At 46.1% G+C, this 25,741-nt stretch overlaps 1 protein-coding gene across 5 annotated transcripts in view; it reads left to right on the forward strand.

The window, feature by feature from the left end:
- The window catches only part of rev3l (REV3 like, DNA directed polymerase zeta catalytic subunit), a 91,611-nt gene that overhangs the window by 41,887 nt on the left and 23,983 nt on the right, over positions 1-25,741 (forward strand). For 3 of the 5 annotated variants that reach the window (XM_080790303.1, XM_080790304.1, XM_080790305.1), the window contains exons 5-14: positions 5,830-5,968; positions 6,618-6,712; positions 11,108-11,212; positions 11,834-11,918; positions 17,141-17,280; positions 17,454-17,582; positions 17,866-18,100; positions 18,868-19,007; positions 19,595-23,573; positions 24,710-25,614. In XM_080790303.1, the coding sequence (XP_080646429.1) occupies positions 5,830-5,968; positions 6,618-6,712; positions 11,108-11,212; positions 11,834-11,918; positions 17,141-17,280; positions 17,454-17,582; positions 17,866-18,100; positions 18,868-19,007; positions 19,595-23,573; positions 24,710-25,614 (5,952 nt within the window). Of the gene's footprint in view, positions 1-5,829; positions 6,069-6,617; positions 6,713-11,107; positions 11,213-11,833; positions 11,919-17,140; positions 17,281-17,453; positions 17,583-17,865; positions 18,101-18,841; positions 19,008-19,594; positions 23,574-24,709; positions 25,615-25,741 lie in introns of those variants that run through there. The other 2 variants (XM_080790306.1, XM_080790307.1) reach the window with 2 other exon arrangements.

The following is a 25,741-nucleotide window of genomic DNA, read 5'->3' on the forward strand; positions in this document are numbered from 1 at the left end:
AGTGTTGGCTGCATAAAGCCCATTGCGCTCGTTTCTTTCCTTCCATGGAGCACCATTGAGCAACATGGCGTCGCCCGTACGACGCCATGTTGTCTTGGCGTCTCGTCCTCTTCAGACAGTCCTTGATCAGACATCACCATGGGTTATCATCAAGGCACCGCTCACTTCACACTGTGATTGTTACTCCAACATGTGACTTTGTGTGTCTAATGTATGCATTATTATTCCGCCCCCTGTGATGTCATGTGAGATCATGTGGGTCTATACTGTACATCATCATCCTACATCATCTTGATAATGTTCAATTATTTTCACGTTGATTCATTGAGGGTTTGGCCCAAGTTGCCGGTGCCCTGTAGTGGTTACGGGCCCCGTTTTCACACTCTCAGAGTTAAATGAACACTGTGTATAAATCAGCGAATGTTGTGTTTGTGTTTGAGCTGTTACACGGTGTGTGCTGGCTAGCATGGGCAATGTTGGCCTCCCTCGTCCCTCCTCCGCAGTCTATTGTCCCTTCCTCTGTGTTCTCTGTGTTCGATTGGATCAATTCCATGCATCGCACTTTGGCCTTGCAGCGCCTCTGTCTCTTTCGAAAACATTCTTCCGATCTGTTCTCTTTCTTCCTTTCTCAGTTCTCCCTGTTCGCCATCTCTCCCTATTACTCTCTTTGTCAAATGCTCTCCCTCCCTCCCTCCCTCCCTCCCTCCCTCCCTCCCTCCCTCCCTCCCTCCCTCCCTGTCTTTCTGCCTTATGCCACCATAATCCATACCTTCCTCTCTCTCATCCATGACCTGAAGTCCATAGTAACACACACCTGATTTATGACAGCTATTGTGTAGTTAACCACTGCTGCAAGTAACTTCTTACGACATTGTATGTTGTACATTGTACGAATAGTGAAAATAGTCAATCTGCATGCTCACAACATGTTGCAATGCATTGTGAGCTATTAGATGTGCTATTATTGAAAGACAATTGGGACGTCATGTACGTCAAGTGTTGCTCAATAAATCGGAAGTTAATTATGAAAAAAACAAAAGCTAAACATGTAATGATTAAATCACTGATAACTATCCACGGAAAGACCTAGGTGTGGAAAAGGTAGTGAAGAGAGGGTGAGAAGCAGCAGGAGCTACAGTCTAGTGTTGGTAAGAAGACACTGTGCAGCTTTCCCCTCATGTTCTACTGAAGCTCTGCAGCCTCCAGAGGGAACAGAACGTACCAGCACTGATATAGAACAGAGCCATGTCGAGTTCTGTGCAACGGTACCGACTTGCAGTTCTTTTTCAACTCCCATCGGTCCATACAGGGAACGGAGCGCAGCCTATACTGTACAGCCTACTGTACAGGCTACAGCACACACATTTCTGGGTGCATGAAGACGCAAGCATTAGCATAACCCATTCTGACCTGAGATCAGATTCTAAAAATGTCTTCTACATCCTGACAGTTTTCTGAAAAAGCTGTGTTTCTATGTCAGTCGTTCTTCGATTTTTCAAAAATAGCAGATCTACAAGCTCATAGCGCGCCACAGAGTGGTGCGCTACGAGCTTGTAGATCTGCTATTTTTCAATAGCTAAAGCATAATATAATGCTAACACCAAAAGGGGTTCCCGCCTTAATGGGATAAAGATATGGGCTGCATGTCCTCTGGGAGGTTTTAGCTCTCCTTATGGCGATGAAACTACCGTATAGATTCTAGAAGATCAAAGGCCGTTTCTTGGTCACGTACTCCTAAACGTGCAAGCAGCGAAATGTTGGTGTGGCATGCTTACTGTTTTAATATTAACCATCACAATATAACTATTAGATGATGATAATGATGATACTAATACTAACTGGGGAAAAAAAATCACACCTGTGTGAACTGAGTGGTGCAACTCCCCCCACCTCTCCTCTCTCTCTCTCTCTCTCTCTCTCTCACTAGCAGGCAACAGTGCAGCACTATCCCTCTCTCGGTTTCTGGCACAACAGCGCCCCTACTGGTACTCATTATACTGGTGCTCATTAACCAACACATAGGTGAACACACATTGCTGTTCCTTGGAGTGGTTGCACCACTCAAAAAGAAAATATTATATTAAAGATGAGAAGTGTGGTGGCTGAATAATGTAATAGTAACCGGATATACTAACTGTATATGTGTGTGTGTGTGTGTGTGTGTATATATATATATATATATATATATATATACACACACACAGGTCCATCCCAACAAATTTGAATAATCTGAAAAAGTTCAGTATTTGCCATAAAATGTAATAAAATAAATAAACTTACATATATTCTAGATTCATTACACAACTGAAATAATTCATATTTTACGAGACCACTAAAAAATTTTTTTTTTAAACAAGAAATGTCAAAGTATATTAATATATGCAGTTAATACTTGGTCTGGGCTACTTTTGAACAAATTATTTCATCAATGGGGCGTGGCATGGAGGTGATCAGCCTGTGGCACTGTTGAGATGTTATGGAAACCAAGGTTTGCTTAATGCTTGATAATGCTTGATAACAGTAGTAAATTAATTTGTATTGTTCAGTCTTATGTCTCACAACTGACTGTGGGGGTCAGGACAGTTAAGCACAGTAATACCATGGTCATTACACCAGTTACTAGTAGTTTTGAGCTGGAAAGGAAAATTAGCATCTCCATGAAGCTTGTCAATATACTGAAGCACAATGTACTCTAAAAATATGGCTGTGTTGAAACCATTGTTACAATTTACAATTTAGGCATTTAGCAGACGCTCTTAATCCAGAGCGATTTACATTAAGCAAGAATAAAAAAGCATGGGAATACGAATACATCACATATAAAAAGCATTTATCATGAAACATGCGTAAGCTAAGAAAGTAACAGTGGAATATCTATATAATGAAACTATACATATACACTATACATATATACTATACATGTAACATATGTACTACTTTGTTAAGTTTTCACTGTCAGTGGATCAACACCATAGCAGATAACATGAAAATCCAAATGTCCAGAGTCTCAACACACGCTGCTGGAAAAGGAACACACTATCTATCTATTATGATAAAATATCATAATAGATGGTTGTGTTGAGACTCTGGACATGACAAAACATTAATATACTTTAAAAAAAACATTTTCTTTAGTGGTCTCGTAAAATAATCTAATTCGTTGAGATGGGATTTTTTGATTTTCATGAGCTGTACGCCATAATCTTCAAAATAAAAATCATAAAAGGCTTGAATTATTTTAGTTGTTGTGTAATTAATCTAAAATATATGAAAGTTTATTTATTTCTATTACATTATGGCAAATAATGAATTTTTTCAGATTATTTTAATTCGTTGGGATGGGTGTGTGTGTGTGTGTGTGTGTGTGTGTATATGGTTTAAACTATGGTTAATTTGCACCACATGCCATGGATTCTACACGGTTCTTAGGTGTTGAAGATGCATCTTCTACAATACATGAAAGGAAGGTTTTAATGACCCAGGGTGCTTAAGGAAGGCAGGAGAAGGAAAACCTGGGTTTAACTGGTTACCTTCATCAGAGGCAGTGAACCTACAATCCCATCACCAGGGTCTCTCTCTCTCTGTAGGAGAGACTGGGAGCTTTAACTTGAGATCCGGGCTGAGATTGACCTCCCTTGCAAAGAGATCTTCCAACCCAGGCGGAAATACCCTTGGGTAGCCAGCTCTGTTTGATCATGGCATGCCATTGTAATCCTGGACACGTACCTCCGCTTATTATGCCTGATTGGGCCTCTTGCCTATCCCTTTTTTTCCTTTTTTTTAGACACCCGACGACACGCGTGAATAAGTGCTCTCATTCACATACGCACGCACACATGCACACACACACACACACACACACACACACAAACACACACACACACACACACACACTCTTGCACGCGTGCTCTCTCTTTCTCACACATGCATATACGCACCCACATGCACTCTCAAGGAACTGTCCAATCCAGCAGGATAGCATAATGTTTCAAGGTGTTAATGAATCGAGTGAATCGAGACAGGAAATCCCCCTTCCTTATTTTAGGGAAGTTTAATAACGTTCTTCAGAATCCTCCCTGCCTGACTCTCCCCCAACAAAGGAAACATTCTTTCTCATGTTTGATCCACTACTGGCCTGAGGCCATCAATGGAAAGAGTTAAATCCCCCCCCCCCCCCAAACACTAAAGAGAACAAAACTGCCCTGTTGTATGTACATCTGGTCATGCTGCCCCCCAGCCCCCCCCCCCCCCATCCCTATCCTACTTGAGGCTCAATCTCAAACCTCTAAAGCAGTTTTGTAATCGAGGATCAGGTGCAGGAATGACAAAAGAGCACTGAGATGGTAAAAAAAAGAAAGGCTTAGCTTAGCAGAGATGAATAGATGGCGTGGAAGTGTTTTATAAAGGTGGTTGTGTTATATAGTGCTTTCGAATTCTGCATGTTGAAGCATGCGACTAGAATTGGGCCTCACGCTGACTGCAGCCATGCTCTTGTAACTTTGAAATAGTCCCCCACGGCATTGGCTTGGGGCAGGGCAGCCATTTGGAAGCCGGAAGGTTCCCATTTAGATTCCCGGCTCCTTCTGGCTTGCGTGGTCGCCTCTGCCACCGGTGTGTGAATGTGTACCGCATAAATGTGTAATGTGTAACAGTGTTCCGCCATTGCAATGTGTGAACGGGTAAACGTGAAGCACATTGTAAAGCACATTTGAGTGGCTAGAAAGACTTAAGTGCTATATATAAATGTTGTAGTCGATTTCCCATTTCTGTTTCTGTGCTCAGTGATGGCCTTCACTGAATCGGCAGGTACTCCCTGCTGGTCTTGTGTCAGATCTTATCTAGAGCTCACTCTACCGTGCCTTCCCTGCACTGTCCTGCTATCAGCTTTCCCACTCTACAAGCCAAGGAGAGCACTTGCCCTAGCCTCGATGGCCTTGCATGCGTATGCAAAGGCTACACTTTATTATTTTTATTTATTTATTATCTAGACTTGGGCATGCTTGCTATAGTCTATACTTATAGTTTAATTGTACAGATATTCTATTACCTTGCTTACTGTAATTCGCTCTGGATTAAGAGAGCGTCTGCTCAGTCTTTATTAGACAGAAATGTAAACGGCACAGAGTAAAGAAATCACACCATAATGTGAAGTAAATGGTGCATTTATATAGCACCTTTATCCAAGGCGCTTTACATAGATTGTGCATTACATTCACCCATTCATACACCGATTCCGGCGGAAGCCATGCAAGGTACCAACCAGCACATCGGGAGCAATTTGGGGTTCAGTGTCTTGCCCAAGGACACTTCGACATGTAGACAGGAGGAGCTGGGATTCTAACCGTTAACCCATGGATCATTGGACGACCTGCTCTACCTCCTGAGCCACAGCCGCCCCTGTGAGTGAGCACAGTTGTTGACTTAACTCCTTGGAAGTCATAGGTGATAAAACGAGAAACTTATTAAGCACGAGGATTGTAATGGTGTGTGTGTGTGTGTGTGTGTGTGTGTGTGTGTACCCCAATCAGCACCAGAATGCAACCTCAATGGTCTGCAGGGGTCAAAGGTTGTACTCAAACGGATACATAGGTACACACCAACCCCTTCTTTGGAGACGGTGTGCCACCGCTCAAAAAGTCAGCGGGGAGGAGGAAATAAGTGCAACACATGTCATGGGTTGGAACTGAACCGAAGACGTTACAACCATAGGGTCGGCGCACTAATCGTTCAATCCCAACACTTATGTATTTTTGTGTACGTCGTTGTAAAAGCCCATATATAGTTTGTCAATAGACGATGTCCGTATAATGTGTGAACTGTGTGTTCCAGATGGCACGGCGGCGGCCACATCACAGGAGCGCCTGGCTTCGGGCGCTCATCCCACCTGGAAGAGCCCCTGCACCTCCGCCATCAACGACAGCAGCCTGGGAGGCACGTTTGTTCGCTGGGACGAGGACGCCATACCCTGGTGAGTCCCACCTGCTCCGCCACCTCCTCTCGCGTATCCGTGGGCTGTGCTCCTGTTGCTGCTGGCACAGCTGTTCATTGTGCTGGGAACCTCCAACCGTGTAAGGGAAAGTTAAGGAGCATGTTGTCACCTTCTTTAAAGTAATGGCAATGGAGGAAAATGAGGGAAACTTTTTTTTTCTTTCTTCAAGAATGTTTTTATTGTGATCGATGGATGGATAGTTATATATTTTTATTGTCTTAACCTTTTTGTGTGACGTGATTCATAAATATCATATTCTATATTTGGTTGTGTTTATTATTATTAATCAGAAGGTGACATGCTGTGGGTTGTAAGACATTGTGTATATGATAGTACTGTATATACATACGTTTACAATATACATTTATATTTTCTATTGTATTCCATTCTATTATTCCAAATCTATAAAAGAAAAGTTACTTTGTTTGAATGATCCTTTTCTTATCGCTATGCTTTCAAAAGAGAAGTGCAGGCATGACTCCTTCGCTGGGCTCTGGCCCAGCCCTCTTTGTTTTCTCTCAGCACTCAGCAATACTACTGTAATTTGATTTGTGTGCTTGTGTCTGTCTCGCTTCGTCGAGTTTTGATATCTCTCCATGTTTTTCTTTATGACCCCGCTCCCCTCCAGTTCTCTTGTGTTGGAAGAAGTGGAGAAGCAGAGTACCTGTGAGCTGGAGGCTGACGCCGTAGCTGCAGACATCCTCAACCGTCTGGAAATTGAGAGTAAGCAGCATAACAAAGCCCTGGGCTATGAATACTTTCACAGGCTTCTGACTGGCTGGCTGGCTCTGGCGAGCCAGGAGGCAGAGATAGAGTATGAAAGTTAGTGTGAAAGATGGAAAGACTCGGCCTGGGTGGTGCCTTAGAGGTTGGAGAAACGATGCCTGTGGCGCAACATCCCTCAACCGTGTTTAGGAAATGTTAGGGGGATGTTGCTGCAAAATGGAATCCATGCTCACTCAACTTCCCCAAATAAAACAATTGAACTGTATGTTCAAAATAATTTAACTGTATGTATGTGTGCAAAGCTGTTACTACTATAAACACTGTTTATGAAGTCGACAAAACACGAACGAGAGCAGGCAGTTGCGGCAAAACAGCATCTGTGTACATTTCACCCCCTCCACACAAACACACCCTGAGCTACGATCCCTTTCACAGGCCCTAACAGGAGTTAAGTAATCAAAACACATTTTAATAAATCAGTCTCATCCATCTCATCATCAATCTTCCATCTCATCCTCTTCCATATCTCATCATCATTAGGCTCGAACTCACAACCTTCAGTTTACGAGACTGACGCGCTACCCAGTGCGCCAACGAGGACTGACTGTGCTCAAACTGTTTATTTTGACTGTTGACTTTGTCGACATCATGACCTTTCTAGGTTGCAATGTACACAATTCACCACTAGCATGTAAAAATATATTTCAACGAGTAAAAGCAGGGGCTATCATAGTTTTCATTGCATTTTAACACCAGGAATATAATGGAAAGGTCACTGAGTTGAGTTGTGACTCAGGCTGGCACAGATAAAGGAGGCAAGAGGAAGTATGTACACACACCTCACACCCAGAGGAGTGAGTTTGTTTAAACCGTTTCCGTCCTGCACTCCTCTGCCGGCCCTGTTGCCTGTCAAGTTACAATTTAGGCATTTAGCAGACGCTCTTATCCAGAGCGATTTACATGTGCGAGGTCAGAGAAAGCAGCAAACGACACCAGTCAAGGAACAACAAAGTAAATCGTCACAAATGTGGAGTAAAAAGTGGAGAATGCAGTGCTTCAGGGCAACTAGGAATGGATACTAGGTAAACATCAAAGATGGCATCCGTCTCAAAAAAAGTATATCTAAACATATTCTTGACATTTGAGGCCAAGAAAAACGAATCTGTAAAACAAATCCACACAAAAAAACAGTGTATCTTACAGTACATCTCTCACTTTCACCTGTCTCTCAGTCTCTCTCTCTCTCTGCACATCAGAACAGTTACCTACTCAAAGCAAACATGGTTCACTCACTCTCTACCTAACAACACCTCCTGTCAGGGGAGAAGCAGCAAGAGATGAGGTGAACCAGAAAGGCAAAAGGAGTCCCATGGCTCTTGCCTAACTTGTTTCACCGGAACCATCCCGAAATACAGTCTAAGCCGCCCCGAAATGAATTTGGATCGCCCAAATAAAAAATTAATGATCACTGACTAAGTGACAAATAACCTAAACTGTAAACGCACTGCAATGCTGCATTCACAGCAATACACTGCACCGTCACATTCTTTCTTTCTCTCTCGACCAAACACAAACTACATTTTGACTGGCCACAGGGAGTCCACAGGCACGGTTACAAAAATGTGGTTACGGGAGGAGGGGAGGTCCTTATCGCTGCGAAGATATTGAATATAGAGCGGAAAAAATAAAAGTCACTGGTATAGAGTACTATGTGGGGAACTGGAGCCTGCCACTGGAGGCATTCAGGATGGGAGGTTCTCACTGGGTCGGGCAGGGAGGAGGGACGGTGGGGAACTAGAGCCTGCCACTGGAGGCATTCAGGATGGGAGGTTCTCACTGGGTCGGGCAGGGAGGAGGGACGGTGGGGAACTGGAGCCTGCCACTGGAGGCATTCAGGATGGGAGGTTCTCACTGGGTCGGGCAGGGAGGAGGGACGGTGGGGAACTAGAGCCTGCCACTGGAGGCATTCAGGATGGGAGGTTCTCACTGGGTCGGGCAGGGAGGAGGGACGGTGGGGAACATAAAGCAGACAGCGGTGTTACCTGTCAAAGCCGTATACGCAAAGTCTCCCTGTTTAATTATGCATCTCTCTGCAGTCACCAGAATGTCTGCGCAGCATCTTTATTAGTTTTCTGTAGTTGTTCACTTGGACGTCTTCCTCCACACCTTCCTCTTGACAACTACTAAACACTGAGATACAGCAGGGTCGTTGGAACCGCACAGCTCGGTGTGTTTTAGGTTGGACTACGAGAGAACGCTACTGGATTACTCAAACTGCACTCTGAACAGAAAGGTTTCTGCACCGTGCAGTTTAAAGCTTTGTGATTTTTGGCTGAAATTACTATTCATTGGTAGAACACAAGGTGGTGATAATGAAGTCAACAAAGGGCCGTCCCCATGAAGCGCTATCACTAGAATTACAACCATTTATATATAGTTAAAAAAATGGTTCTAACTCAAGTGGATGACAGAGTTCACACCACATCTAATGATAAAGATGACAGTGGTGAACAATGCTAGCCCGGCTCCAGACCAGCACTCTCTGAGTGGACTGCCTCTCTTCTCTTCACGCTTCAGTTTGATAATCGGGCTAGAACCATGCAGTTATAGTTACAATTATAGTGCTTGGTATGGACACGGGTCCTAATTCACAATCGTGCAGTTCCTTCCTGATGCGTGTGAATGGGCTTTTACAACTACATGCGTTTAATTTGGTCCTTCATGTATGTCTTGCCCCAAGGAGGTGAATAAGTATTGTTTTCCGTCCACTAAATTAAATATTTGCATCAAGGCAAGCACGGAACTGTAGAACATAAGCAAACGTTTCCTCAAGGCATTGGAGGCGGCGCTAGGGCAGCACATGTTCTCTGTGTTATGTTCCTTATCTGTCCACCGACGGACATGCTGGCTCAAACACTCTGTGAGGAATGATTGCACCATTTGAACTAGTGCCCAGCTTTGACTGGGCAGCACTAGCTGTTTAACACATTCTGACCTGAGATCAGATTCTAAAAAATGTCTTCTATATCCTGACAGTTTTCTGGAATCGTTCTTCGATTTTTCAAAAATAGCAGACCTACAAGCTCGTAGCTATGAGCTTGTAGATCTGCTATTTTTCAATAGCTAAAGTATAGCATAATGCTAACACCAAAAGGGGTTCCCGCCCATAATGGATTAATGTGAAAAATTGGAAGTCGCTAAATAAACAAAGAAGTACATAAATAAAACAGACTCTCACACAAGATGGATATTTCGTATGTCTTAAGTTCTAGGCTGGATATTCTTTCAAAAGAAAAAGTGCCGTGGAAAGATTCCATGAACTGACTTGTGCCCAGATTTAGTCTGATCCGACATAAAAACGCCCAAAAGAGTCTTTGTAACCAAAGAATCCCACAGACCAGAGTCATTTACCCAAGTTTACATGTCCAGATGGTGCCGTGACGATTTGAAAACTTGAAATGAAACATTCTGCACAATGAGTACTTTTACTTTTGGAACTTTAAAGTACATTCACAGGCCCTAACAGAAGGAGTTAAGTAATCAAAACACATTTTAATAAATCAGTCTCATCCATCTCATCATCAATCTTCCATCTCATCCTCTTCCATATCTCATCATCATTAGGCTCGAACTCACAACCTTCAGTTTACGAGACTGACGCGCTACCCAGTGCGCCAACGAGGACTGACTGTGCTCAAACTGTTTCTTTTGACTGTTGACTTTGTCTAGGTTGCAATTACACAATTCACCACATCTTTGTACAGTATCATTAACCACTTCAGCCCTGTATACATTTCGGCCGGCCGATCTACAAGCTCACAATGCGTCATTTGAAAACTTGAAATGAGACATTCTGCACAATGCATACTTTTACTTTTGGTACTTTAACGTACATTTGGGTGCCAATACTTTTGTACTTTCAGAGTATTTCTATATTACAGCATTGATACTTTTTTTAAAGTAGAAAATGGGAGTACCTTTTCCACCACTGCTGTTGGTTGACTGAGCCTGTTCTGTTACACCCCCCTCCCTCTCCCTCTCCCTCTCTCTCTCTCTCTCTCTCTCTCTCTCTCTCTCTCTCTCTCTCTCTCTCTCTCTCTCTCTCTCTCTCTCTCTCTCTCTCTCTCTCTCTCTCTCTCTCTCTCTCTCTCTCTCTCTCTCTCCCCCCCTCTCCTCTCTCTCTCTCTCTCTCTCTCTCTCTCTCTCTCTCTCTCTCTCTCTCCCCCCTCTCCTCTCTCTCTCTCTCTCTCTCCCCCCCCCCCCTCTCCTCTCTCTCTCTCTCTCTCTCTCTCCCCCCCCCCCTCTCCTCTCTCTCTCTCTCTCTCTCTCTCTCTCTCTCTGTCTCTCTCTCTCTCTCTCTCTCTCTCTCTCTCTCCCTCTCTGTGTGTATAGATCAGATTGGAACGAACCCAGGCCTACAAGCTATCTGGGAGGATGAGAAGCAGAGGAGGCGAGAGAAGAGCCAGGCCTCCCAAATAGAAACCCCCGAGTCTCAAGGTGAGGAGGATTGTTTCTGCCGCCAATCGCAATAGTTCCACAAATTCCTTTACCGCACCGATCCAGTCTATCTATAAATGCACATAACTCCAGAACCATTAGCCCCACCGACTTCAAACTCGATGCACGCGTTCTACACCCCCACAGGGGTTGCATTGGCAGCTGCAGTACACCGTTGAAACGGACCAGAAGTGGGGACGCTGTCTCATTTGGGGGCGTGGAATTTGTAGTCTCTGTGTGTCTCTATAGACTCCATATTTGGGCATGCCTGACAAAGAACTCCATATATGCACATAAAAGGGACACATACATAATAAATGGGTGGGGCATGCATTTCCAACTTGCATCGTTTCCAACGGGCACCACTCTAGAGGTTCTGGACATAATAACTGGGTGGGGCATGCATTTCCAACTTTCATCGTTCCATGTAGGCCAGTGCCCAACGGGCACCACTCTAGTCACCATAATTGGGTGAACATTCCCTGGAAATAGCCAATCTACTAGCTCACAACGTGCCGTGTGATGCATAGTGAGCAGCAAGCAGTGGGAGGAATGAATTGGCATAACGGTTAAAATGCGAGAAAAAGGGTTACAGTTCTACTCAATTTCTTTCTGTTCCAGACCGCGCCTTTGTCACCTCCACCGAGAGCGAAAAGATCTTCATGAGGAGATTCAGGGAGATTCTGAAGGAGAATGAGTTTGAAGTGTAAGTTGTTTCTTTTCATCTCCCTCTTCCTCCGCTCTCACTCTCATGGTACTGCTCTTCAGGTCACACTGGCCCAAAGTGATTGTCACATAAACGGACCCATGCATTTCTCTTCAGGTCACACTGGCCCAAAGTGATTGTCACATAAACGGACCCATGCGTTTCTCTGTCCTGACTGAAGCCAGCGTGGCTGGCTGGAGATCAAAGGGGACGTGGGATCTGTGGGAGGGACGGGCGGAGCGAGCTATCTGTGGAAGTAAACAATAGAATGCTTCCAATCACATTAGCGAGACAAGTTGTCTACTGCTGCAGACCACAAGCGTTGCACAAAGACGTCGCATCTGGTTCATATACTGTATGTATGTTTTCATGGTACTTTATGTTGAGTGTGTCTCTGCTTAATGTGTGTCCACGTGACTCTTCTGGTTCTTCTCGGGGCAAAGATGAAGGACTGGAATGAAGGAGAGAGATGGAAGCACCGTCGATGGACGAAGACGAGAGGGAAGTGTGGAAGGAGAAAGGGAAGGGAGCTTGAGGAAGTCATGTAAGCTGTAGAAGAGAGTGATGATTGAATGGGTGTCTGGTGTTTGGAGTGACAAGAGAGGAGTGAAGGAAATATGTCCATGCAGAGGAGAGAGACAAGCATGGGATGGTGGGATTGCCAAGGGTCAAAGGAACAAGAAACCAGGGGTATACTATATACTCTGGCCCCCACATTTTCTCCCTATATTCCAAATCTCTTTGGCGTAATTACTGCTATTCTTTGGCAAACGTTCGCCTATTCTGATATGCCCAGAATAAGGACGCTATAGGGCTAGGCTTAACAGTCCTGTTTCCTGACTCTGTTGCTCCTTCGGCACGCAACTGTTTCCTGTTACACATACTGTAAAAGTACAGTCGGCTCCGTGTCCATGTGTGCAGCTTTGCGTAAGATCCAGCCTGTTCCCTGTTCACTTACAACTGGATACTACTGATGAGGAGTGGAGAATGAAACATAGACGAGAGGTGAATAAAGAAAGGAGGGGACGGGAGGTGGAGAAGAGAGCGCAGGAGGCGAGCTGGAAAAAGTGACACAGATCTATCGCAGGCCGTATGGGAGCGTTTTGGGGGTTTGGCACGAGGGCAGGGCTGGCCTCACGTGATGGAGCTTTGGCACGTCTAGCCGCACACACACACACACACACACACACACACACACACACACACACACAGCGTTCACTGTTCTCCCACAGCCTGGCTTTCCCAGTCACTCTGGAGATCTGGAGTGTACACAGTGAAATCGGAGAGTGTGAAATGGACGGGTCCATTTTCACAGTGTTGGGAGTTAAATTAACACTCTGGGTTTTACTGCGTACACACAGTGTCTGTCACCTCCTTTAGCACTCTCTCTCTCTCTCTCTCTCTCTCTCTCTCTCTCTCTATTCTCAAGGTGTCTCTTGCCACTGTATGCTTTGTTGCTTCTAATTTTCCTTTCACCCGCCTGCCTTTTTGTACAGTATACAGTACGTCTCATTTTCCGTCCCTTCTTTGTGTGAATAATTTTCCCCTTTCCCTCCCTCTTTCTTCTACACTCTGTGCCTCTGCTTCTGTCTGGCTCCATAATTTTGACTACGGTGCAACCATTAATAAAAAGAAAAAAGGAATAATCGTTTTAAATAATATATTTTTTAAATCATCTTTTTAGCAACATGTCGTGAGCTTGTAGGTCAGCTATTCTTACACAACCATTGTATAACCAAGTAAAATTGCGCGTTTTTGTGCCTATTTGTTGATGAGATAACAAATGTTATCCTTAATTATTAAATTAATTGAAAAAGTAATCGTTGAATAATAGAGCACCGAAGTCCTGACGTCACTGTTGGTAGAGGGCGCCAGTCCACAGGTTTGTGTACTTTTTTTTTGCATTGAAATCCCCATTTTTTAGATCTCTTCTTATAAGAACTGTGTTTGAAAAATAAACCGATCATCCCGGGCCTTTTCACTCATATGAAGCATCGACTGAAGGTGGAAATGTACAAATATACCCAGAGTAGAGTAACACAATAAGCGCTAGAAACGAGTCAAACAACCCATAGACTACATTTCCGGGTAGGCAGAGTGACTGCAGCTGCCCGTCGCACAACAGAAACTGTTAATTAAGATTTTTTTTTGAATGTTAATGTTTCGTGGTTACTACGAGTCGAGTCACTGCCAGCTGAGCTTACATCAACAAGGAATCTCAGGAACGCAATGTGTTGACAGCCGTGCGTGACGTATATTAGCAGCGACATTGCTTATACCCTTGTAGTGTCAAGGCTTTTCCGGCCACATTAATTCCATTTTCTCCAGAAACTGGCTGTATCAAATATGAATCATCAACCATCATTAACGACGCACAGCCACGCCCCTGACAGAGAGGCTGGGATGATTGGTTTATTTTTCAAACTGTTCTTGTATGAAGCGACCTAAAATCTCTCTATGGGGATTTCAATGCAAATAAATAAATACATGAACCTGTGTACTGGCGCCCTCTACTGAAAGTGACTTCAGACTTCTGCGCTCTATGGATCCGAAGAGAATCTATAGTTGCAGCCCAAATTTTGGCTCCGGGCTGGTTGGTGGGGGAGGGAGGGGAGGCCTTGTATGGGAGATGTCGTCGATGTTGGGTGAAAACCTTCTATGTCCAAACTAAAGCTCTGCAACACCTCGCAATTGTCTTTGCTATTTTCACTATACTTTTGTGCAGCAATCTTACTGTGTGTACGACGAAGTGGGGCATTAATTTATGAAAAAGACATAAAAACTAGACTGAGATACAAGGTTTCTGCCCGACAGCGTCGATGTGTTAATCAGAGCAGGAATCTCCCCGGCGACCGCTGTCCCGGCTCCCTCGTCGACGTAAAAGTCGTTAGCTACCGAGACTAATTAAGCGACAGCCGCACGCCGACCCTCTTCCCTCCTCCTCCTCTAAGGTTCATCCTTGAACCGGGACTAAAAAAAACACATCTCACTCTCTCAATGCTGCCGGGGTTATGTGAACCAATGGGATGAGAATGAATGCCTGAATGGGGATCGAAACAAATGTATGTGTAAATATTGGTAGTAAGTAAGCCATGAAGTAAACCCCTGGACGCAGGGACCAATCCAGTCCTTGATGCCGAGTGCCAAGCAGGGAGGCCTTGGGTCCCATTTTTATAGTCTTTGGTATGACCCGACCTTCCAATCTCAGGGCGGACACTCTAACCACAGGGCCACTGAGCTGGTTATATATATATATATATATATATATATATATAATATACACACACAATATAATAAATCATTGTTCCAGATGATTGGTGTACATTTCAATAATTTAAAAGTCACTAACTGGTGAGTTGCTAAGCGATGCAGCAGGGCATCCTGGGTAAGGGACTGTGATAGTATAGGCAGCTTGTAGCTGTGAGGCATCTGGCAGGAGACCAAGTCCCATTGGCTGGCCGCCCTCTTTCCTTTCAGATCTCTTAATTGCATGCTACACACAGTCTCACTCTCCCTCTCTCTCACACACACACACACACACACACACACACACACTCTTATTAGAGGTACACAAAATGCTATGGAAAACGCTCTTGCCTTCCTGATAATGTGCGCACACACAATCGATTATCGGCTACATAGGCTCACGTACACATGCGCACTTGCTGTTCTTGTGTGTATGTGGCATGCTCACACTCGCATATTGCAAACACACTTGTTAGACATGTGACTTATGATACAAATAACTGTGGCCCTCTCGCTCATAATATGAGCAAGAGAGTGCGTGTGTGTGTGCACATAATATGGCATGCACGTGCGTGCACACACACACACGCACACGCACACTCACACACTAACCAGACCATTTCCCTAGATTAAGACGACATTTAAGGAATGATAATAAAATAGGAGTAGATGAGGCTGTCCCAGAAATCCCTCGTTCCAGTGACTCAGGTGACACCAGTCAGTTAGTTACCGTCTTACTGCATAATATGCCAGGCAAGTGTTGGTCTGTGTTTAAGAGGGCTGCATTACAGATACAGACGAGATACAGAAGAGCCGTGAGTACTATGGTGTGTAAGGAACCTTAAATAAATGTTTAAGCTTTGGAGCTTATTCCAGTGTGCGGACCATGTTTTCTTTTCTGTTATTTACCTCGGCCCGGCACCTGGTGTTTAGTTAGTAGGATGTGCGTGCTCTATTGTATTGTTCTGCATTACAGATAAGACATTGGGCCTCATGCGCCAATAAGTTCCTAACTTTTCCTCTTACATTTCTTCCTAAGTGAATTCCTAAGAAGTCCAGTCAGATTCATGAAACGTTCTTAAGAACAAAAAAGGCACAGTAAGAGAAATCTATGAAAATCTGGGAACTAAATCGTTACCAAGAAATTTCTTCACCAATGTGTTTCTAAATGTGTCTAATAACATGTACTAAAAGTTTGAAATTCAACTCCTGTGGGAAATTGAGTTATTAGCATATGTGACCATACCCATAACATACCGTATAAGGCCTTTAAGTACCATGTGACATATGAAACTAGGGGTTTTTCGTGATTCTGAATCCATTCCAAGCATTAGTTTTGCACAAAAAAACACTCCTTGGGCTAAATTAGGCCATATCCACTTGACCAAATGTGCTGACCTCATCACGTTTGTGATGACGGCTATGGCCGTTTTCCTAGTCCTGAGATTTGTGTATTCTTTAAGGCAGTGGGACAAAATTACAAATCAAGGCAGAGACACCTCTTTTCATCTCCATATGACAGACAGGGACTTCCATATCTCTGCTGTTGGGAAGAAACCACTTAACTCCAAAATGTTCATTTTTCAGGAAATGAAAAATATATTTTTTTCAGGAAATGAAGAAAACCTTATATTAAAAATATAAGGTTACAATACTTCCTCATCGAAGTTGGTTTTGTGACTTTATACATTGTCAATTACTTGCATGATTGGTGGAGAGGTGGTGGAGTTAGCTGTTTTAGCAGACAGTTTGAGGGTCCAATGATGTTTTGTCCAAAGCGCTTTTTAATACTTTTTATTGGTTCAATATTGTTTTAACCAGCACAGACATAAAGACAGACAGCAATGATACGCAGTTTTCCACATTGCCAAACAGTATCTTAGGCAGACACAATAAATAAATAATAGAGTAAAACATTGAACAGTTTAATTAAAGACACAAAAGTAATTATTCTGAACGTGTTTGTTTCTGTACAGGACTCAGGCGGAGTCTGCTGTGGGCGAAGAGGAGGAACAAGACTCTGGAGAACTGTCTCTCCATCCAGACCTCCTCACACCAGAAGGACTACAGTGTACACCTGCAAACATGGTGGAGGTGCACAGAGACTCCCACACAGGTAGGACAACACGTCCTGCGTATTGGGCCAATGCAGACCTTGCACACTTGCAAAGTTAAACACTGAGGATTTTACTGTGTGTGTACCACGCTGACGATAACGACGTTCTCTCCCCTTTCTCTCTCCTTCATATCCTCCTCTCCCTCCCTCCCTCCCATCCTCTGTCCTCGTAGGCTCAGTGAGAAGCAATGGCAAAGTTCAGGAGGAGGCCATAGTTGACGAGGAAGCCATTCTGAGTCTACTGGAGAGCAGTCAGACATTCCTTCCTCTCTCCCAGAGATCCAACAACTCATCTCTATTAGGTCAAGCTTCAACACTTATTGAGAAACTTATACGGGACTTAATTCCGAAAAGAAAATGATATTCCATGAGTGCGGAAACTTAATGCATTTTTTTTACATGCATTGCACCAGTTTATTGCACCAAGTGATTACCTGGAAGGCTGTCAGTTTTAGGCCAGATAACATCACAGGTGGTAGGCAAACTAGGCATGATAAGCACTAATCTCTTGATCCACCATTGAACCATTCGAATGTCATATTCACTGAACAAAGTGTTATCATTTCTCTTTCTTGTGATGTGCAGACAGCCAAGACCATGCCATGGCTGACTTGCTGGCAGGCTTGGAGGACGACGGTTTCCAGGGGACTCCCATGAGGCATAGCTCCCAGCTGCATTCACTTCCTGGAGCCAGCAGCTGTCACTACAACAGTGACGAGGAGGAGGCAGAACCGGAGCTGGACAAGGAGGAAGCCGAGCTCAGCGTGATGATGTCACAGAGATGGGACGGCGACCTCCCAGGGCAGTCCACCAAGCAGAGGTGTGCACTTTGTTCTTGTTGTTTAACCACCTGACTTCTCATTGAATCTTTTGTCAGGGCAGTCCGTAATGGTTCATATCTTTCTTTTGGTTAGTACATTTCTGAGTTATTTGGTCTGAATCATGTAGAAAATCGGCCTCACATTGCTTATGCTTCCACAATCCACATGCATAACTAGTTTACAATTTAGATTTTAGCAGATGCTCTATCCATGCGAGATCAGAGTAAGAGTAAATAGTCATAGTAAATAGCCGACTAACAGATATCGGAGTAAATACTCTGTAAGTAGAGTGCAAAGAGAACAATCTAGTGCCTCAGAGAAACTAGGATACCAGGTACTGTAAACAAAACCTAGCATCTATCTAAAGTACTATCAAATATTACTAATTACTAATACTAATTTAAATAACAAATCACACCCGTGTGAAGTGAGAGGCGCTCTTATCGTCGTACATCATCATACATCATCTCATTCCGGCCAATCAGAATTTGCGTTCCTCACCTTCAGCTTCAATGTTTGTGTTACGCAATGTTTGTGCTCAAAATTGTCCATTCATTGTCAATCGCATTTAATGTTTGTTTTAGGACAAAGTTTGTGTTTGTGTCTAAAAGCTGGACACCGCTCAAAAATGTGAACAAGTAACCGACATATCTGCACAGAAAAAATAGGACCCATCAAAAAAAAGGTGACAAGGAGCTATGAGCTAGAAGATAAACTAGCAATTAGTCTAATTGGATTAGTGTTCCTGTTATCTATGCCCATGCAGGCCGCCGGTCAAGGAGACGGAGGACAGCGACGAGCAGCAGGACTCCTCCTCTGACGGCGAGATGGATTGGAGCGGCACCAACGCTCTGTTTGCCAACCTGTCCATTCCCCAGCTCGACGGGGCCGCCGACGATAGCAGCGGTGAGTCGCTCCAAACCACGTTTATATGATGCGATATGAATGTCAAATGTCACAAATTCACATTTTACCCATTTTGACTTCAGATCAGATTAAAAAAATGTCTTCTACATCCTGATTATTTTCTGAAAAAGCTATGTTTCTATGTCAGTCGTTCTTCGATTTTTCAAAAATAGCAGACCTCGCTATGAGCTCGTAGGTCTGCTATTTTTTCAATAGCTAAAGCATAACATAATGCTAACACCAAAAGGGGTTCCCGCCCAGAATGGGTTAAGTATCAAAATGCACACATATACACCTGTAGACTTTCATCGCCTCAGAAGTCTTTTCATTTCCGGTAGCAAGAAGTCATTTTAGAGATGTCTTCTTGTTGTGGATCTCAGTTCATAAGAAGGACAATGCGTTTGTGGAAATAAGTGGTCCAGCTCCTAACCACCAAACCCTATATACTTTGTTTTATGTCAAATGGCAAGATAACTCGCATCTCACAATGCAACACATTACGAGCTTGTAGATCTGCTATTTGTTTGCCGAATGTTCACCTACTGTAGTTTTGCTGATTTGTCTCTTTGTATTTTTCTCATCCCTAGATTCATCAAGGACAGACAGCGGTTCCAGGACACACTCCTCCCTCACAGTCACAGACAAGATCCTGGCGAAGAGGAGCAACCCCTTCCCAGAGGAGACGATCCACCTGGGGCCGCCATCGTCTGCCAAGTCGCTGCTGGAGTGCAAGCACTCGGAGCACAGGCAGGCTCACTCGCTGGGCTTGGAGGAGGCGGCCGACAAGCACAGCTTCCTCTCCAAAAACAGCCAGGGGAGCAGTGGCAGTGAATGTTCCACCGGCTTCAAGGTGAACAAGGAGATCCTTTACATTCCTCCGGTCAAGCATCCTATCCCCTGCAAGACGACCAACAACCACTCTGAGGTGTCGCCGATCTGCGCGGGAAAGGAGGACGTGCGGCCGCTGTACACCTACGAGAAGAAGAAGACGCCGATGGAGCTGGACGAGGCCGATCTGATATTGCCGTTCGGCAACAGGAAGATCGCCCAGAACCGGAAGAAGTACGGCAGCATGAAGAATGTAGAGCAGAACTGTCTGTCCATCCTCCAAAACCACAGGGCCTTTTCCTTGTGCTACTCGGAGCTGAGGAACCACTCCACCAAGACGGAGCTGGAGCTCAGCCAGCGGGATTGCAAGAGCCCCATACTCAGGAACATCCCCTCAAACCCGTCTCCCCTGGGCGAGGACGAAGGGGAGGAGGACGAGGATGGGTTTCTCGACCCCCAGGAGGAGGAGATTAATCAGGACAGCGAGGAGGGAGACGTCGGCGAGCTCAAGATCCGCTACGAAGACTACCAGGAGAACAAGACGGAGAGGACCATCGTGGCACAGCAGGAGGCACACTACAAATTCTTCCCCAGCGTCATCCTCTCCAACTGCCTTAACAGGAAAAAGGCCACGGGGAACAAGCCGGCTGACCCCTGCAGCAAACTGGAGCAGGTGCAGCCGCGTAGGTCGCGGCTCAAGCTGAACAAGAGGAGGTCCGGGGTGGCGAGGAGCAAGTTAAATACCGCTGAGAGTCCTGTCTCCGACAGCCAAATCAGCACTGGTTGCACCTCAGTCTTACCTGCCTGTCCAATGAGTACAGGTACCGACACGCCAGTCACAGACGACACGCCAGTCACAGACGACACGCCAGTCACAGACAACGCGCCAGTCACAGACATCGCGCCAGTCACAGACGTCGCGCCAGTCACGTACAACGTGCCAACCCCGGACAACGTGCCAACCCCAGACAACGTGCCAACCCCAGACAACGTGCCAACCGCAGAGGATAAGCCAGCCAAAGACCCGCCAGTCACGGAAGTAGAGCCAATCACAGAAGAGAAGGCGATCAGTGTAGAGACGGCAGCAACGAAATGTACAAAACCATTTCTAGAACCTCCCGTCCCCTCGCTCACCACAGTTCCCAATATGTCTGTATTAGCTGAAGCTGCCGTAGAGGACAGTCCTGGCTTAAGTCCTGAGCTATCTGCAGACTTTGCCAGCGCTAAGGCCACAGGGCTACCCGCCAGCAAATACACCCTGAGGGTCAAACGCAAAATGACCTACGACAGCGATGATGGAGAGCACTCGGGTGCCTTCCGCTTTAAGAACTCCCCCGCCGCTGTCAAAGACCGGCCTAAGGATGACTCCTCCCCCTTGGGTGCGCAGGAGTTAAAGTGCCAGAAGCGTCGCAAGAAGGAACCTCCCATCATAATCAAATACATCATCATCAACCGGTTCAGAGGTCAGAAGAATATGCTGGTGAAGATGGCCAAAGTGAACGCAGCAGAGCAGTGGGTGGTGCTGACGCCCAAGAAGTTAGAGCGGTATGACAAACTGGCACCTATGAGGGAATTTTGGCCCAAGGTGGCAGAATCTTCTGCAGTCAAGTACCCTGTCAGTGAGCCAAAGGCTAAGAAACAGGCCAAACGAAAGGCAAAGACCAACAATTCCGCAAGCAAGAAAACAACTAGTATCTCCTCCAAACCTCGGGAACATCGGGAACAGCAGGTCAAAAAAAGGACTAGAAGGGGCTGTCAAAGGGGCTTGAATTTGCCTTCCCTGCCACCCCCTCAACCGTGTTACTGTGAGCAAGCCGAAGACCATGACTCTGAGTACACGGATGTAATGGTCGAACTGGGTTACCTCTCTGAGAGATCTCCAAGCCCCGTAGACTCTACTCCGCCTCGCTGTTGGTCCCCCAGCGACCCACTCATGGAGACCCCATCTCCGAACCAGCTGATTAATCCTTTCAGCGACCCATGCCTCAGTTCTATCCATCAGGAAATCCCCACCACGTCTTCGGCCCGAGGGGGAGCGTTACGTCTGGGCCAAACGGCTAAACCTAAGAGAGCTGCAAACCCTAAAAGGAGGGCGAGCAAGTCTGCCGGTAAGCTTTCCGAAGATGAAACGGAAGAAGCCAAAAAGGGGAAAATGAGACAGAACAGTGTTACTGCTGCTACGAGGAGGAGAAAGACTGAGACGGAAACATCCCAAGGCACTGTCGGCAGCGCTGCAACAAGACCCAGAAGGTCACGGAAAAAGAAGGCTGTGGGGCCTGAAAGCCTGTCGGCGAATAAAGACTGTGACGGCTCCCAGGTGCTTTTCCCAGAAGACGAGCTGCCTCCCTCAGAGAACTCATCACAAGCTGTCCCTCCCTTTCAGCAGCCAGACGACACAGGTAGTCACACCCCAAGCACCTCCCAGTCTGCATCCCTGTCGGGCTCCGACCCAACACCGGCCCAGTCCATAGTGCCCAAAGCCGAGGACTGTGAGACCTCGATTATGGAGGTCAACCAAAATGTTTCACTTCCAGGTCCAGTGCAGCAGAGCCAATCATGCCAAACCACAGTGGTTAAAATGGAGGCCACACCTGAGGACCTCACAGACGCTCAAGTGAAATCTCCACATGGACCTTCACTGGAGGCAGAAGCATACTCAGGCCCTAGAAACGGGATGATACCCACTCTATCGGAGACGCCTTCTGGCCTGGCTGTTCTGAAGAAGCTTCTTCAGAAGAGGCGGCAGGGGCAGGCTCTTCCCCTCCAGGCAGTCGGCACAGAGGGCACCACAGTAGACCCCACAAACAAGGCTGCGAAATCGAAGAGAACCACATCTGCCGCTCCCAGGAAGCCCCGCGCCCCCAAACTGACCACACCCAAGGAGAAGAAACAGAGGAACAGGAAGGCCAAAGGCGGAAGCGGCACCCAGCCCGAGGCACCGTCGATGCAGGAGGCCGCTGCCTCCGACGACAGCCCCATCTTCCTGTCGGACCCAGGCCTGGACAGCAGCTGCTGCTTCATAGAGGACAGCCTGTCCCCGGAGCTCCCTCACAATTACAACTTCGACATAAACGCCATTGATCAGACGGAGTTCTCCAGCCCGTACGCAGGCAGTCAGTTCGTCCTAACTGATAAGAATCTACCGATCAAGTTCCTGAGTGACGTCACCCAGGACGCCGTGCCCGCTCCGGGCGTGGAGAAGAAACCCGAGAAGCTGTCCAGCTCGGCGGAGGAGTGGCATAGAGGCGGAGCTCTGAGTCCTGAGCTCTTTGACCCAACGGAGAATGGGGAGTCTGCGTCCAATCAACTCGCTCTCTTTGACTGCGAGAAGGTCCTCAGAGGCAGGGAGTGGGGCAAGGCCCACAACCTCAGCCCATTTCAGGATTTCCACTGTGAACGAAAAGAGCTGCTCTTTTCAGCCTTTGACCCTGTTCTGCCGTTGCCGTTGAGTTCCAAGTCCTTTGTGGACAACGAGGGCTCGCCCAGCGGGGACCCGTTGGAGGGTATCGACACGTTCACTTCCACCAGTAGTTCCCCGCGCTCCGTCAGCTCTCTGTCCCAAGTCAGGGCTAGTCAGCTGTTGCGGGGGGGAGTTGGAGGCACCCACATCCTTAAGCCTCTCATGTCCCCTCCGACCCGCGATGAGATCCTCAGCACCCTGCTGGACCTGGAGATGTCCGAGGCCACCTTCAAGGAGCCCTTTTGCAGTGACCCCTCAGACGCCCCTGTTAAACCCATGTAAGAGCACATTTGGTTACTCTGCATAATTTGACTATTTCTAGTCCTTATTAAACACATCAATCCAGTGTTGTAGAATCCTGCTCATGAGGAAACATGCTGCTTATATTCAGCCAAATCTGATTCCACGTGACTAGTTTGTGTTCAGACTTCATGAAACAAATCAGATTCCAATCTCGATATGGCGCTGATGTGATTTAGACTGGATTTGGCTCCCAGTATAAAATTAAATGGGACCTAAGTTAATAGCCTTGATAGTTGAGTACAAGTCATGGGTTTTTCAGTACAAACGCCTTGACTCAAGTAGAACACTGCCATCTCACTGATGAAGGCTGGATAGGGCCAACACATTGATCTACAATGAACCATTTCTTCATCAAAGGCTTTTTATTCTTTATTCTATAATAAAGACAGCTTTGGCCTAGTTTGGAGAGTGCTTTGGACTCTCTCCCAGTGTCTTTCCCAGTATTGCCAAACGGCATCTTCAATCACTTCTTCATTTAGACACTGTGGCCCTCTTCACTTAATGTTTTAACAGGGCCTGCCTAATGCCTACATTGTAAATTGTTTTTACAAGACTATCTTAAAGCAACAAAATGTATGTTACCGGTACGTAGTATCATACATATCAATATACTAGTATGTTACCGGTACGTAGTATCATGTATATCAATATACTAGAGTCAGTTTGTCACCTCCCCCTTCACATTCAATTGATCCGTGATTTTTTTGTAATTTCCTGGGGTCTAGTAGGACTATAGTAAATTATAATAAAGAAATCGCTGTAAACTTTGATAAAAAAAAAACATATTTAGCAACCTGTTCGATTGCCCCCACCCCACTATCAAAAATAGCTAAAATTGCTAAAACTAATGATTTTTTTACACTCATCTTTTACTTTCTCTAATAACAACCTAAAACATGAACCTTGGTGGGAAAAAAAACAAAGTTGTCCTTTAAGGTCCAAGTCAGTATGTCAATGGTGTTCAAGTACCGGTAAATGTATTTTAAAGTATTGTATTTGATGGAATAATCATAATCATGCTGTACATTCTGCTCTCTCGCATGGCTGTGAAGAATTTCAGTTCTCTGTTGAACATAAATACATCATTATGTACTCCTCCTGTCTTGTCCAGGGAGGTTGGTGGCCGTAAGCTGACCGTGGGGACCCGGCTGGCCAAGGAGCTGTCCGAGTTCAACGGAGACCTGTCCCTTGAGGGCCTCGACTTCTGGAAGACGGTCTTCTCCGCCATGACCCGGCCTGCCGCCTCCTTCGAGCCCCACCAACCTCAGGGAGCCCAGCCATCCTCCTCCACCTCGGCGTTGAGGGCAGATCAGGGTGAGCAGCTCGGCTCGGCGGCAGGTGACCAGAAGGTCGCCCTGCTGCCCTGCAGAGACCCGCCGAGCCGCGAACGCGTGCAGCTGTGGTTGGAGGCCAAGAAACAGTACGAGCATCTACAGTGGGGAAGGAGAGCCCGGGAAGGCATGCTGAAAGCGGGGAAGCTTGTGAGCGACGCCCTGGACAGGACTGAGCAGCCAACTGGTTTCATTAGCCCGGTAGTCAGGGATGATGCACTTTCCAGCAAAAGGACTCAAAGGCATAGGAAACGCAACCTGTCCCTACGTTTATCTCCCCTCGACGCCACAGCCTCTCAGGACAGCCCTACCGGGGTGAGTCCCATTTCGGACCCAGAGGAGAAAGAAGTAGAAGAGCGTAAAACCCACTCTCCAGATTCCCCAGAGTTGCCTCCATGGCAGCAGTCCTCCCAGCGCAGCCCATTGGGGCCCAGCAGACCGGAGGAGGATGAGGAGGAGGTGGCTGAGAGAAGTGAGCGGTCTCCAGAGCCCCTGTCCCCAAGGCTCTGCACCTCCCCAGAGGGGACGGAAGCAAAGCCACTCCTCAGCCCCTCGCCTTTTGCCACCAGGGACGAGGACGTGGGGGGGACCAGTCCCCACCTGCTTCACAGTACCCCCTTCCTCAGGAGACGGCGGGGGTGCAGGGGAGACGTAGAACCTGTGTGCAGCACCCCTGTGGCTGAAGGTAGGCCAAGGGGACATGGCTTTTTTCTGGGAGGGAAATGTATGAAAGGTACTCTTTAAAGTGGCATGGTTGCATTTTCAAAAGGACAATGCGTTTTTATTATTTATATAAATCATGAAAAAATATC

Source organism: Protomyctophum bolini, assembly GCF_963924005.1.
Source record: "Protomyctophum bolini genome assembly, chromosome: 19".
Taxonomy (NCBI): domain Eukaryota; kingdom Metazoa; phylum Chordata; class Actinopteri; order Myctophiformes; family Myctophidae; genus Protomyctophum; species Protomyctophum bolini.